Raw genomic sequence first — 15665 nt, 5'->3', positions numbered from 1 at the left:
GAAACAAACAACAGAAATAAACTGAACATTGTATACGACGGACGCATTCGAGTGTTTCTCTCGCGAAAACCATCACATTCCGAAATCGTATTTTGAACCAGTCGAGCGGTTCGGAAAAGTGTTGTTTAGCACCGTGTGCTGAATTCGGCCCAAGGCCAAGAAAAAAAAAACAGAAGCGTGGTGCTGAGCTCAAGGCTACAGCGAGTGTGTGCCCGTGGCATAGGTGAAATCGGTCCGAGACCGAGAAGAATAACAGTGGTGCTGAGCGCAAGGCTACGCCACTAGTGAAAGCGAGTGTCCGTGACACGTCGAAATTAGGTGCAAAGTCAAGAAGAACGGTGGAAAGTGGCCCAAGGCTACGCCACAAGTAACAGTGTGTGTCCGAGGCACGAAGAAAAGTGACGCCATTTTGGCTGAAAACCAAATCGAAACCGTGTGAGCACGTTTCGCGAAAACAAAATCGCCATTTTGTTGGCTAGTGAAAACATCGTCGCAATCGAACGATGTAAACAATAATAGAACCTGCAAACAAAAAGAAAATAAACAGTGCGTCAGTGCAATTCATATTGCCGTCGGAAAAACAAACAGTACGTGAATGTCCCATTCGGAAACTCCGCGTGGAAACGTTTCGGGAGTATCTCGCCGGAATATTTTGGATGCTCTAACGGGTAGCAGCAGCAAAAATCTACTGCAGTCGGTTGCCGATCAGAAAACGGCGAAGAAGAAGAAAGAAGAGAATATCATCATGGAGAAAAATCTGGAAGTGCTATACGATCGGCGCGATATGCTGGTTGACAAGCTGTTGCGGATGAACGAGACGCTGCGGGCAGAGCATGTCAACATTCATTTGCTCCAGCTCCAGTTGGAAACACTTCGTAGGTGTGCTGACGACTACGAGAGGATAAATGCGGATATTTGTGCCATGCTTCCTAGGGATGAACGTGCTGAGCAACGGATAGAGTACGCTACTTTCGAGGAGCTGCACAATCAGCTGTATATTTGTCTAAACACGAAGATCGATGCAGTTTCCTCAGCGACAAGTCAAAACCAGGTTGCTGTACCGCAACCGCCGGTGTACGTGCAACAGCAAGTGCCGCAACTACATGCACCATTTCCCACTTTCGACGGGAATCCAGAAAATTGGTATAGCTTCAAGAGCCTGTTTTCCAGTATCATGGCTAGGTATGCGAACGAAACTCCGGCGATGAAGATTCTGCATCTGCGAAACTGCTTGACTGGTGAGGCGAAGGACAAGATTGACCAGGATGTTGTAAACAACAACGATTACGACATGGCCTGGAAAATCCTCAAAGATGCGTACGAGGATAAAAGGTTGATTATGGACACGCATATCGATGCTATTCTCGACTTTCAGAAGATCGGTAAGGAAAATCGCGGTAAGTCAATCTCGAAGCTGGTCGAAGTTTGTGCTAAGCATGCTGATGCATTGAAGGGCCATGGTTACGTCGTGGAAGGATTATCCGAGCTGATCATCGTAAACGTTCTGTATAAGAAGCTGGACAGAGAGACTCAAGAACATTGGGAGTTGAAACTCGGCACCGGCAAGATGCCAGTATTCAAGGAGTTCATGGATTTTCTGAGGGAAATGGGACCCGTTCTGCAGCGGACTAATCGCTCACAGCAGCAAACGTCACAGCAGTCAACCGTCCTAAACAAGCAACGCCAAGCGTTGAACCAGAAGCAGTCAGCTCCAGTTTCGTCGAGACCGTTCGTCCAGACCACCAAGGAGAACTGCCCTTGCTGCAGAGAAGAGCATACTATATACAAGTGCACGAAGTTCCAGGAGCTTAGTGTGGGGGAGCGCAAATCCATCGTCACGAGGGCGAATTTGTGCTTCAATTGCTTGAAGTCCAAGCACCGAGTTGCTGACTGTCCGTCCGAACAAGGATGCAAAATCCGAAGGTGCAGTCGGAAGCACCACAACTTGCTTCATCCCAGCGATGTACAGAAAGAATCCAGCGAACGTTGGTACAGAGTCAAACATGACTGTTGCTGAAGCGCTGGTAGATGAACACTTTGGGAAGACACACGTACGAGAAGAAGACGGACGCTATACGGTTCGACTACCATTCAATGACCGCAAGAAGCAGCTGGGCGAGTCGTTCGAGATGGCAAGCAAACGTTTGGACAAGCTATAGATTTCTTTGGCCAAGGACCCGGCCAAACGCGAACAGTACTTCGGATTTATGGCTGAATACCTGTCGCTCGGTCATATGGAGGAGATCACCGAGGACACCCGATAAGAATACTACATACCACACCACGCCGTGTTCAAGGCCACGAGTTCCACAACAAAGGTTCGCGTGGTATTTGATGCCTCGGCCAGCACGACATCAGGAGTTTCCCTGAACGACACGGTTTGTGTGGGACCGACAGTCCAAAGCGATCTGCAGACAATTATTCTTCGGTTCTGCGCGCATCCGGTGGTATTAACGGCAGACGTGCCTAAAATGTATCGCCAGGTTTGGCTGAGCAAGAACGACCGCAAGTTCCAGAAAATAGTGTAGGTGGATATAAACGGCGTACGCAAGGTGTACGAATTGAAAACAGTGACGTACGGGGTGGCTAGCTCACCGCATCATGCTACAAAAGCGCTAATTCAGTTGGCAACGGACGAAGGCAAGGATTTCCCGTTAGCTGAACAAGTGATCCGGTACGACAGTTACATCGACGATTTCCTAACTGGTGGAAAGTCTGCGGAGGAGGTGTTGAAGATCTATCGCGAGCTAACGTCGCTGTTGCAACGTGGAGGATTTGGCGTCCACAATTTTTGTTCAGACAATCCCGAAGTACTGAAGGCAATACCAGAGGAGCTGCAAGAGAAGTTCGTTAGTTTTGAGGATACTGGAATCAACAACACGATAAGGACACTGGGTTTGATTTGGAACCCGCTTGAGGATTATTTTGCATTCTTCGTCCAGCCGATCAGTGAACATACGTCGTCGACGAAGCGAATGGTACTGTCCGATATCGGTCGCCTATTCGATCCCCTGGGGTTCCTGGGACCGGTAATAACAGCAGCCAAATTGGTGATGCAGAATATATGGCGTCTTGGCTTGAACTGGGATGAAGAGCTACCGGAAGAATTGCTGCAGGAGTGGACTACGTTTAGGCAACAATTGCCTGTCGTCAACGAAATGCACAAACAGCGCTGTGTGATCCCCGAGAACGCAGTACGAATCGAGTTGCATGGATTTTCGGACGCTTCGATGCGGGCCTATGGAGCGGTCATGTATACCAGGTGTGTCACAGCGGATGGCACGATTAGTGTGAACCTAGTTGCAAGCAAATCGCGAGTGGCTCCACTAAAACCGATGACGATTCCCCGGTTGGAATTATGCGGAGCAAAACTACTGGCGGACTTGACATCGAAAGTGGTTGCTTCGATGAGAATTCATTTCGACGTTGTGAAGTTGTGGTGCGATAGTTCCATCGTATTGTGCTGGCTCAAAAAGTCACCGTCGGCACTGAATCAATTTGTCTCGAATCGGGTGGCAACAATCGTGGAGTTGACTCAAGGTTATCAGTGGAACTACATCCGATCGGAGAGCAATCCTGCTGACGTGATTTCAAGAGGTGCATCACCAGTAGACTTGTTGGTCTACGATCTCTGGTGGAAAGGTTCACCACATCTACAGCAACTGGAATTGCAAGCAGGCGTAGCTGATGAGGTTCTTGAAATACCGGAACTCAAAACAGCGACAGTACTAGCAACTGTTATAGAGGGCATTGGAATCAGACTGGATCGTGTAAGCGATTTCCGTAAACTACAGCGTGCCTGGGCGTATGTCCTGAGGTTCATCGACTACGTGCTGCACAAGAAGCGTGACGGCACAAGTATCAGCGCCAACGAAGTTACCAGTGCAGAACGAGCAATGTTCTTGGTCCTTCAAAAGGAAGTGTTCGGTGATCTACTGAAAGGGCTGAAAGCTGAATCAAGCAAACGGCACGGTCTATCCAACTTAGCACCGTTCATCGGACTGGACGGACTCATCAGAGTGGGCGGTCGGCTGAAATACTCGGCGATACCATACGACGGTAAGCACCAAGTGCTACTGCCGGCAAAACACCATGTCACGGAGGCATTGATCCGGAAACTACACGAAGAAAACCAGCATGTGGGACAAGGCGGACTGTTATCCATCGTCCGTGAACGGTATTGGCCCCTACGGGCGAAATCAATCATCAAGCGAATCATTTTCCAATGCCAAATTTGTGCGAAGCATCGACCTAATCTCGGCAGTCAGTTCATGGGTAGCCTTCCGGAGGCTCGCGTTAATCCTGCTCCAGTATTCTCACGGGTTGGTATCGACTACGCTGGACCGTTCCAACTGAAACCAGAAGGAAGAAGCACGAAGACATTCAAGGGATACGTTGTCGTCTTTGTCTGCATGGCTGTGAAGGCGATTCATTTCGAATTAGTGTCAAACCTGACATCGGACCATTTCATCGCTGCTTTGCATCGTTTTGCTAGTCGACGTGGCTTTCCGTCCGATGTGTATTCCGACAACGGGACTTCGTTCGTTGGTGCGAACCACGAGCTCGCAGCGCTGAAAGGGTTATTCGAGGAGCAACAGCATCGTCTAAAGTGGGATGAATTCTGCTCGGTGAAGGGAATTACTTGGCATTTTATCCCGCCAAGAAGTCCCCACTTTGGTGGGATCTGGGAAGCAGGAGTTAAGTCGCTGAAGTACCACATGAAACGAGTTGTTGGCGAAACCAGATTGACAACGGAGGAGATGAATACATTTCTTGCTCGCACGGAGGCGATTCTCAACTCGCGACCCTTATTCGCGATGTCGGAGGATCCAAGCGATATGTCAGTACTTACACCGTCACATTTTTTAATTGGAAGGTCAGCAGTAGCCTTACCGGAACCATCATACGAAGACGAAAAGATCGGGCGCTTAAACAGATGGCAACATATCCAGTTGATGCAGCAACACTTCTGGCGTAGGTGGTCTAAGGAGTATCTACACAATCTCCAAAGCCGTCAGAAATGGCACGATGGTGTGAGACGGTTTGAAGTCGGTGCGATGGTCTTGTTAGTCGACGAGAACTTGCCTCCTCAGCAGTGGCGTCGAGGACGTATAGTGGCGACCCATCCTGGTGAAGACGGAGCCGTTCGAGTGGTCACGGTCCGGACGGCGACGAGCGAGTACAAGCGGGCGGTGACTAAAATCGCTATGCTGCCTTCTGTTGAGCCACAGGCCTCAACGGGGGGAGAATGAACGGTTGTGAGATAACGAAACCTCTTTAATTAATATTTGCCACTAAAAATAATCATATTTTATTCTCTAAATTAAACTGGCAGCACTGTACGAAACGAACAACAGAAATAAACTGAACATTGTATACGACGGACGCATTCGAGTGTTTCTCTCGCGAAAACCATCACATTCCGAAATCGTATTTTGAACCAGTGAGCTATCGTGGAACAATAACAAATTTGTCATGTTTTTTTGGGGGTGTCCTTAAACTTATGATCGGGAGTGTAGGTCTAACAAAATACTTTTCTCTAGGCAAATATTCGAAAAATGTTAGACGAGCTCAAAATGTCAAAACTGTTATAAAATTTCTGAATTAGAAAATAAGGTCTATCAGTTGTAAACGATCTATGCAATTCAAAATAAAAGTGTGATTAAACCATTCCTGCTGAATCAGGGTGTTGACTACCTGAAAAACCTAGAAAATCAAAGAATATTGTACCTGTACAGTCAGGGAACCTCAAGGAATTTCATTCCAATTCAGGGAAATATTTCTTAGCCACAGAAACTACTTATTAATAAGCATGACTGACGTCTCTAGTTTCAAACAACTTAATAACTCGGTGTAGTTTGAGGATGGTTGTTCATTTCAAATTTTAAATAGAGTTGCGAACTTTTGCTTGCTCAATGCTTGATGTTGCATTTTAGCAAGTGGAGCTAAAATTACTCAAATAAAAGGGTATTTCGATGATTTTGGGCATAATATAAATTCAGCATCCAGTTCGCACATTCCTGAGTTGAAAGGAGATCCTGACGCTATACGTTGTTAGTTGTTGCAAAAGTTAACCTCCAAATGGGTATGTGCGTCTCATAATAGATGTTGCACCTTTCCAGTTAAATCTTCGGTCCTGACTACGAGGTTCTCGTAGCGATCGGAATCCTCTGGTGAAGATGTCCTTGTAGCTGTCCGTGGCGGATTGGAGGCAAAGACCATCTAGAACGACTCATGGAACAATGTGGAGCAGGTTTGGACAGCCATCAATCTGGGTGATCGCAGACTATTTCTATGCGCTCTGTACATTCCACCTGATCGAGTCCGGGACCATGAACTCACCGATACTCACTGTCGGTCAGTTTTCACAGAGTTAGCGAAAGTGCCACTCCAGTTGATGAGATATTAATTTTGGGTGACGTCAACCTGCCTGTCGTTTCGTGAAGTCCATCTCATAGCGGATTCCTGTATTCAGATCCTGATAGCTCTACCTTTCACGCAGGATCTATTGATCGTCTCGACAACTACAGCGCAGTAACGCTTTCTTAAATTAACCATATAGTTAACGAAAACAATCGTAGTTTGGACCTCTGCTTCGTGAGCACTCAGGACAGGGCTCCATTAATTTCCTCGGTGCCTTGTGCAGTAACTAAGCTAGTTCCGCATCACCCTCTTCTAATTGTCACTATTGAGGACAAACTCGTGCATGATTTCGGTGATTATCTTGCTGTGGTTTCTTAAGACTTCCGTAAAGCTGACCACGGTAGCATCATAGATGTATTGTCTAGCATGGAGTGGGAGAACATTCTTGGTCCTGATGACGACATTGAAATTGACAGACACGTTCCGAAAAGAACTCACTACAAAGTTTCTCGCCCTCCCTGGCAAACGAGAGAGCTATGTACGTAGGTTGAAGTCAATCAAGAGAGCAGCACTGAGAAGACTTACGAACTATCGCAGACTTCCTATGAAACTTCATTATGTGAGGCTGAATCACATGTACCAACGAGTCAGTTGTGAATGCTTTTCAAATTTCCAACGAGACATCCAGTGCAAACTTAAACTACACCGAAATCCTTTTGGAACTACGTGAACGAGCAACGCAGGGAGTTCGGCCTCCTATCTATGTAATTCAACGGCAAGTTTGCCAGTGTAATGAGATACTAAGTGACGACCATATTACCCTGGCTGCCAGGAACGTTCGAAATCTGGGTGCCATTGATGTTAACGCTGAGGTGATTTCCAAGGTCACGACTCTGCTCAAGTCATCCTTCAATACTGAACCTGATTGAGTTCCACCTATATTTTTGAAGAGACATATTGCTAGCTTGTTAATCCCGCTTCATTGTCTGTTCCGCATGTCTCTCTGCAGTGGCATATTTCCATCCTACTGGAAATTTGCGCACATGTTTCCCGTCCACAAAAAAGGGAATGAAACGAGCTGTGGATAACTATCGAGGAATAACATCGTTAGGTGTGGTTTCGAAGCTATTCGAGCTAGTGATTAAGAAACCGTTGCTGTCCCATTGCCAGCAATATTTGTGAGCTAATCAACATGGGTTTCCTGCCGGTCGCCCTTCAACCACCACCTGTGTCTCACATCGTATATTACCGAAAGCATGTCGGATCGGGTTCAAACGGACGTTATTTGTTCCGACCTATCCGCAGCACAAGTTGAACCATGCTATTGTATTGCGATTGCTAAACTCGGCAGGCTCGGTGTATGCGGTAATCTTCTGAGTTAGTTTCGATCGTACCGCACTAGTCACCAACTAATGGTTTTGCCATAGGAGATTGCAGATCAGCTTCTTCGCCATATCAGGTATACATCAGGGAAGTTACCTGGGACCGTTGATTTTTAAACTGTACATCAACGACGTGCATCTGGTCATCGAAGCTCCTCGGTTATCATATGCAGATGACCTCAACATCTTCCTAACGAAACTGCTCGAATGCTGACTGTCACTTTCTGCAATGTCAGCTTAATGTATTCACTAGTTGGTGCAGTTTAAACAGAATGATAGTGAACCCAGCCAAATGCTAAGGCCGGCTCTATGACGCACAAATTATGGAGCATACGGCGCGATTTGCGGAGAGTATTCAACAGAGTTGCATCTAGAAATGTTTAAGAGTCTTTAATTTCTAACAAAATATTAACAACTGTCAGCAGAGCCAAATGCTGATGCCACCTTCTGAAATTGTAATAATAGAAAAACGCAATTTCGCATATTATGGCAAACGGATAGGATTAGAAGAACAACAAGTTCATTTTCCTCATAGTAATTCCCATATAAACTTCAAGACTGGCAAGGCTCGATTATTTGAACAAGACTGACAGTATTTTGAAATTAAAATTTGTCCCGTTGCCTATAAATGCCATTGAGCACATTTTGTTTAGGTGAAAGAAGAGACTAACCTGCCAGAACCAGATGATCTGAGGCGTCTCCTGTGTGCACTGCTTCAAACGCGTGTGTGTCTTCCAGTCGTTGACGTCAATCTTGCTGATACCACCGATGACCAGTTCTAGCTCCCGTTCGTCGAATGGCCGCAAGAGTTGACTCGGTATCAGCTCACCAAATCCTGTTGATCAAAAATAAAAATGTTGTGTTTTAGATAAATTGCAGCAACCTAAATCAAAACTGATCTCTCACCTTTAGATAAAGCTAAAAATTGCTGTTCGATCCCTCGCATGAATCGATAATTTACGTACAGCTTCACGTACTCCCGTTTGTTGTCCTCGGTAACCTGTATCGATGCCCCATTCGGTTTGAGCTCGTGTACTTTGAGTGCTCCAAAGCTATTGTTTTCAACACTGAATGTCGAGTCTATCACCCCATTAATATTGTTTTCTCTAAAAACAGAAAACAAATATAATTACGAACATAATCTTAATCATTTTAACAATAGGCAGTAGGAGTAAGCAAACTTACAGCATCCACGTCAAACTCCGGTGCAGTTCCGGGTCGACATCCTCGATATCATTCAGTGTGATTGGTTTATTGAGCAGCTGCTTGTAGAATGGCAGCGTAAAGCCTCCATCTAGTACGTGATTGTGAAACACCGCAATTCCTAGAATCCGACCCACAAAGTGGAAGTACGATAGGTGATCCGGATTGACTCCTGTGATAAAGAAAATGAATCACAATTACCTATCCCAAAACATATAACAAAAAAAGGCTGCAAATGATGCTTACCCGAATCAGGATTGATTTGCAACGAGTACCTATCATCGCCACTGTACTGGAATAAACCGTACTGAGGATTCAGCATTTCTCGTGATAGCAAATGAAGCCACTCGCGTGCCACACCGCCGTAATCCAAACCCTCTTCGCCTCTGAATTTGACCATTAACCTCTTCCGCATGTCTCGTGGTCGCATTTTCATGATCAGTCTGAAAATTTGCAAAATATTTTCAAATTCGTTTCCGGTTCAAGTTAAGGTAGGTATAGCAAACCTGTAGCTCTCCTCAAAGATTTCCTGTCGAGACACCTCAAGCCGGCAGTGACCTGATTGGGGTTGTAGCGCTTGCAGTTCAACGCGTAGCGATCGTATCTTCCCGACCAGATCACGCCGGTACTTAGGCAGTGATTCGGCACCGTCCAGCAGCCCCTGCGGTAGATCGGGAATGTTACTTGGCGGCGTTCGGTGAGGTGTTGTGTCCTGTAAATGTAAGTCAAGTAAATTGATAAAACCGTAGACATTTTTTTTTTAACTCAGGGAACGTACCACAGGTAATCCATTACTGCCGGAAGTGGAAGCTTCCGGTCCCATCATTAGCCGAGAGCTTCCGGGAACAGCTGCTGGTGGTACTCCATTCGAAACCTGTGGGCCGGCACCGGAAAGAGAGCTTGCGGCAGTTGCTGCAACAGGAGTCGCTGAAGAACATCCGCTCGCGGCAGCTCCACTAGGAGCGCTTTGCCCAACAGGGGGTTGTGCTTGCTTCCGAATTATCTGTAGGATGTGTCCGTTGAGGCGAGGATCGGTAAATTGGGTGGTTCGGTTGTTATGATCAACAAAGTACACCCGACCAGATGCGGTTTTCCTTTGTTCCCAACCATGCGGCAGTGGGCCTAACGTTTCCGGTGCGATGTTTTGCGTATCGAAATCTCGTGGTATCCGTGGGTCGTGCCAAGTGGACATTTTGGTTGGTATGTGATAAAAATACACCTGCCCTTGCTGGGTGGTTCGCATTTCTACTAAACAGAGGCAAATTCGTACACAAAACAAACATTACAATATTTAATTTAGCTTACCGTAACCAGGAGGTAGATCAACGGCTGGTCGTATCACCGGAGCGCTCCCACGACACTGCGGTGGCATTACCAGCGGTGGTCGTGCCGTTCGAGATGACCGTCTACGTGAGGATGATTCGTCCATATTCCGTGAAGGGCGGCGGGTCCTCTGTGCCGATGGTTCCCGACTTCCTTCACTTGTGCTATTGGGAGCTGGCTGTTGAGGTTGAGGCTGAGACCTACCGGGGCCCGATGGCGATTCCATCTGATGTCCCTCCCCTGTTCGACTGTTACCGTTGTGTTGATTACCTGGTGCTGGCAGAAATGAAGGCACTTGTTGCTGTTGCTGCACCGAAGTGACATTACTAGTGCCGTTGGTATTATCTCTGATGGAACTGTTGACGCCATGCGTCGGTGTGTTGTTGCCACCAGTGCCGGAGCTATTGTTACTGGCTGCCGTGCCATTCAATAGACTAGCATTGTTGGTACTGGAATTATTTAACACAGGGAAGTTTCCCCCAACGCTAGCCGAGACATTTGCAATATTGCTATTATTGCTACTAGCGTTGTTGCTATTACTGTTGGTAGATGTTGGTGTGCTGTGCGCATTTGGAATAATGCCGTTTGATTGGGGCGATCGCGCAGCGGACGGATCAATTGACAGTGAACCTATTGCATTTGGCAGTCCTGATAGCAACTGTGGATCCCTGTAATGAGAAAAATCTGATGTGAAACATGAGTAGAGAAATAATGATTATTAAGAAACATACCTCGTAGCCCCCGAATTTCTCGGCGAGGACAATTCTGTGGTTGATTTCGGTGTTACTGGACTGTTTATTTCACTTAGAGGGCTGGTACTAGAGCTAGGTGTTATGAGCATACTCTCGTCTCGTATCCGAGCAGGGCTTTTTGCGTCATGCCGACCACCTCCACCTCCGCCATTACCCGGCCCAATGACTCCACCATTTGTTACACCCGTACCACCATTTTCCATATCCTTCGGTCTATCCTTGCCTACATTACAATTTTCCTTGTTATTAGAGTTGTTGAGCATTATCTCCGTCGAGTGCCTTCGGCTGCTGGAGTCACTGGATTGAATACTATTGATACTATTGTTGGTAGCCGATTTCGATGGTCCCGGTGGTATCGAGTCGGCACTACTGTTATTACTGCTACCATTGCTTAAGGCCGGTGGTAGCGAACCGGCCGGTTCCGTTGGTCGGTTCCATTGCGTCGTTTTGATGACATGGTTTACGTAATACACCCGACCATTCTGCGTAAGACGTTCCTCCCAACCAGCGGGTAGTTCATCGTTCAGAATTTCCTCGTCGTCGTCTGGCCCTCGTACGTCACCTGCTGGACCAACGATTGCCAGCGGGGTACCGCCGGTGGTACCGTCTCGGGACATGAGCGATACGATGATCTGTCCCTTGACCGGATCCGGATCATCGTGTGAGGCTTTGCACAGCTCTAGTCGTTGATCTGAAATTTGTAACAAAAAAAAAACATTAATTTTACATTACCTACTTTTAGAAATCTATATTTCTAGATTACTTTTTCGAAGAGACGTATCAGTTTTGTAAACAATGCATTTGATCGTCGATTTGTCGTAACTGGTGGCTCGCCTACACACAGAGAGAAGCTAGCCTGATGCTCACAATGATTCTCATAAAAGTTTTAAACTTCCCGCTATTCTGAAAATCTCGATTTGCATGAAGGATGTTGCACTGCCCTGAATTTAATTGAACTGAGCTAAAAAATATTTAAGCTTCCGTGAACTTCTGATCTTGTCGGCGCCGTCGGAATTTTCTGAGGTGTAAAATTTCTGATCACACCTTCCTTAGGAAGGAAAGTAAAGCCGTTGGTCCCCAGTCCAAAAATTGATGGGTCGATAGGGGTCCAGTTGTGGGAGCTGCCTCCCTGGCGACGGTAGCATTGGTACTCAGTACGGACAACAAGACCGACGGCAAACAAATAAACAAAAAAAAACTTCGGATCATATGGGAAGACCTTACTAATTGTCTTTACAATTCTGAAGTTCTCTGAAAATCAGGGAATTTCCTTTTCCGCTAATTTTCTGAAACAAATTAAATTAAATTCCCCCTGAAATTCTTCCTATTGTTGGAGCTTACTAAACTATTTTGAAATGCTCCCTCATTTTGCTACTGCTCATGAAAGTTGACGCGGCGGCGGTCGTGGAGGCCGAGGTCGCGGCTGTGGCCGTAGACGCGGTCGCAGTGACAAGGAAGACACGAAAGAGTGGGCGCTGTTTTTGTGGCAAGAAAACAAAATCTAAAAAAAAAGTTCTCGGATCTTCCCTTAAGTCCCATAGACTTCTGTGAAATTCTCGAAATGTTTCTGAAGATCTCTGAACTTCTGTAAAGTTTTCGAAGTTTTTCTGAAATTTCTGGAACTACTTCAAGGTCCCGCAATTTTCTTGGAATCAAAACGAAAAAATTAATATAATTCTATGATTAGGATCTTAAGATTTTTCTGCAGTTCTTGGAACTGCCCTTAAATTATCGACACTTATTCATAACTTCTTAAATTGTCTAGACTTTTCTGATGTTATTAAAACTGCGCCAATGTTTGTCAATTGAAGAATTATGAAGTTATATAGACTGCCCTGACTTTCTCAGTATTTTTTTTATAGTAATTTGAAAATTTACTGAAATGAATTGAATTACCTTGATGTTTTTATAAACTTTAAAAACTAACACTTTGCATTAAACCACTAATTTTCTCTAAACTTATTTGAACATCCCTGAAGCTTGTGAACTCAGCTAAATATCATGAAACTATCTAAAAATATTTAAAAAGTTTCAGAAGTTCTTTGAAATTTCTTGAAGATATCGGTGCTTGCTAAAAGTTTTCGCATTTTTTTTTAACTAATGGAAGTTCGTTGATGTTTGTTATTTATTCTGAATTAACACCCCTTAAATAGGGGAAATGTATGTAATGTCGGTCTAAGTGTCCCTAATTTGGGCCCATACATACATTCAGCAATCGACTAAATTTTCAATAACAACCAATAATATCCATCAGGACCGTCCCAATGACGGTTTCATCTAGATACAATTGATAAATAGCAGATTTTTAGCGATGGGCCCAATATTAGATCCATTGGCCAACATTAGAGCCATTTCCCCTACTCTCGCATTTTCCGGATGTCCATTTAATTTTTATTGCGTTCCAGAAATTCTCTCGGAGCTTTGCTGAAGTTTCCGGAAATTCCCTAAGTTTATCGAAACTTCTTTAAGGTTTCTGCAATTTCCTTTAAATTACTGGAACTGCCCTTTGATTCTTTGAACTGTCTTGATGTTCTCGGAGCTTCCCTGAAACTCTCAATTCTATTGAAGATCTCTGCTCTGAAATAAATGAAATTTTCGTAAACACCTTTAAACGTTCCCAGAAACTGTACTGTAAACGTCATGGAACTAAACTGATCCTGAATTTTTTAAAACTTACGCTAATAGATCTTTAAATCGCTCCAAAAGTCTGGAATAAAGTTACGGGAGCTGCCGTTAACATCTCTGCTGAAATTCCTCAAAGATCTCTAGATCTAGGTTTTCTAAGGTACTTAGAAATTTTTAACTTCTTCATAAAGTTAATTACAGGGTGATTCAGAATAACTGTCACATATTTCGCAAATATGCAATTCTCAATGGGTAAAATGGGTATATGTCAAGTATTTTTGTTTTAAAGTGTGTACTTATGAGCTTGTATTAATAGTATGAACCGGCTTCACACCCGAAGGCGTGATCAGAGATGTTCACCCCTATTCTGTATTTCGTTTCGAACGAAATTCTCATACAAAAAAATATTTTTTTGTATGAGAATTTCGTTCGAAACTAAATACAGAATAGGGGTGGTGGTTCCAGTATCGAAGCACCCCCCGACTTTGCGAGCGCCGTATTTTTACCTTCGGGTTGAACCAATTTTCTATTTCCGGGAAAACAATTTGAAATGTCAAGTGAATTTAGTTTGTTTCATTCGTCGAGAAGAATAAACGTGTTTTTGAAATCGTAGTAAAAAAAAATAAGTATATTTTCGATTTCCGAAAGGCAGTCCAAGCTTTAAATCCGCAAAAGTACAGATCGCTAATACCCAAACAGATGTTATGCCTCAGAACATCCAGGCGGCGAATGAGATTGAACCCAGGCTGCTGGGGTGAGAGTTAATCAATTCATGAAATGACGAACATCATCTATTCGTCAACTTGAGCGGTCATTTTATTCCACAATCACTTTTCCAGTCTTTGTCAGCTTCCGCATAATAATTGGCCAATACTTTTCGATTGGGCGAACTTGAGAGCAATTGGGGTAGTTGAGGTCTTTTTGGATGAAATCCACCCTGTTGTCACGATACCACTGAAGTGTCTTTCGACTGTAGTGGCAGCTAGCCAAATCTGGCCAAAACTTTACAGGGCCTTTGTGTGCTTTGATGAATGGTAAAATGCGTTTCTAAGGCACTCTTCCTTGTAGAACTTCGAGTTCAAACATGCAAACCGCTTACCAAATCAGAAATTTTCCAGCGAACTTATCAGCAAAACCTAATTTATATTCGTTGGAGTAATCTCCTTGAGCCGTGGCCACATAAAACTTTCGCCCGGGAAGCTGCGCAAAGTTCATCTTTACATAAGTTCCGTCGTTACTGATGCACCCTTGTGAGAACCTCTCTATATAACTTCCGAGCGCGTGATTTGACCGTTCGGTTCTATTTCAGTGTCCGGTTTGGCTGCTTGCTGGCACGATAAGAACGATAGTCTTCGCGTAAACAGATTCTGTAATCTAATCTAATCTAACACCATCACAGCCAGTTCTTGAAAGCATCCTGGAAAATGATGTATATACCTATATCATTTTTCTTGTATATTTCAAGACCAACAATTGGAATGGCCTTAACTCCATTTTCTAAACAAACCTTGTAAGGCCATTTTCTCGCGAACCGAAGTCCGCAAAGGCAAACCAACATATTGAACAGGTAGGGGAAATTCTCCTCTACCCGATTGTGGTTTAGGTTTGCGAATGAAGGTTTCGGTTTGCGAGAAAATGGCCTTACAAGGTTTGTTTACAAAATTGAGTTAAGGCCCTTTCAATTGTTGGTCTTGATTTGATATATGTTTGACATCGAAGATGTGTCACACATATCAAAACGGCCAGGCCTACTGTGCAGAGTTTAAGTGAAAGATGATTCAGAAAACATCGGGCCTGTTTAAATCGAAGATTTAAACACGATACTTCAGAATCCAATAAATGGATGAAACGTGGACATCTCGTACCGTGCGTTCCGATTTTGGTAATTATATGATTGGTTGGTCATTGGAAGCATCAAAGCTAGAAAGGTTAAGTGATGCTTCTTCTGACGGTTTAGGCATGAGTACTTACTCTTGTTACAGCCTTTTATGACTTATGGCTATAGCGCCATTACCAG

The 15665-nt window shown here is 44.7% G+C and overlaps 2 protein-coding genes across 3 annotated transcripts in view; one reads left to right on the top strand and one right to left on the bottom strand.

The window, feature by feature from the left end:
- The window catches only part of LOC135711022 (BUD13 homolog), a 440257-nt gene that overhangs the window by 310577 nt on the left and 114015 nt on the right, over window positions 1-15665 (top strand). The window lies entirely within an intron of this gene.
- The window catches only part of Smurf (SMAD specific E3 ubiquitin protein ligase), a 123281-nt gene that overhangs the window by 6712 nt on the left and 100904 nt on the right, over window positions 1-15665 (bottom strand). Inside the window, exons 5-12 of one of the 2 annotated variants that reach the window (XM_065233757.1) lie at window positions 11003-11714; window positions 10254-10939; window positions 9727-10196; window positions 9455-9660; window positions 9195-9391; window positions 8931-9120; window positions 8652-8851; window positions 8417-8580 (exon numbers count right to left, since the gene is read on the bottom strand). In XM_065233757.1, coding sequence (XP_065089829.1) covers window positions 8417-8580; window positions 8652-8851; window positions 8931-9120; window positions 9195-9391; window positions 9455-9660; window positions 9727-10196; window positions 10254-10939; window positions 11003-11714 — 2825 coding nt within the window. The remainder of the gene's footprint in view (window positions 1-8416; window positions 8581-8651; window positions 8852-8930; window positions 9121-9194; window positions 9392-9454; window positions 9661-9726; window positions 10197-10253; window positions 10940-11002; window positions 11715-15665) is intronic. The other variant, XM_065233758.1, reaches the window with a different exon arrangement.

Source organism: Ochlerotatus camptorhynchus, unplaced genomic scaffold (assembly GCF_037179485.1).
Source record: "Ochlerotatus camptorhynchus isolate MF236.1 unplaced genomic scaffold, CSIRO-AGI_Acam_v1.1 ptg000416l, whole genome shotgun sequence".
NCBI classification, from domain to species: domain Eukaryota; kingdom Metazoa; phylum Arthropoda; class Insecta; order Diptera; family Culicidae; genus Ochlerotatus; species Ochlerotatus camptorhynchus.
The sequence above is the reverse complement of the archived record's forward strand: the minus strand, read 5'-3'. Positions and strand labels throughout refer to the sequence as shown.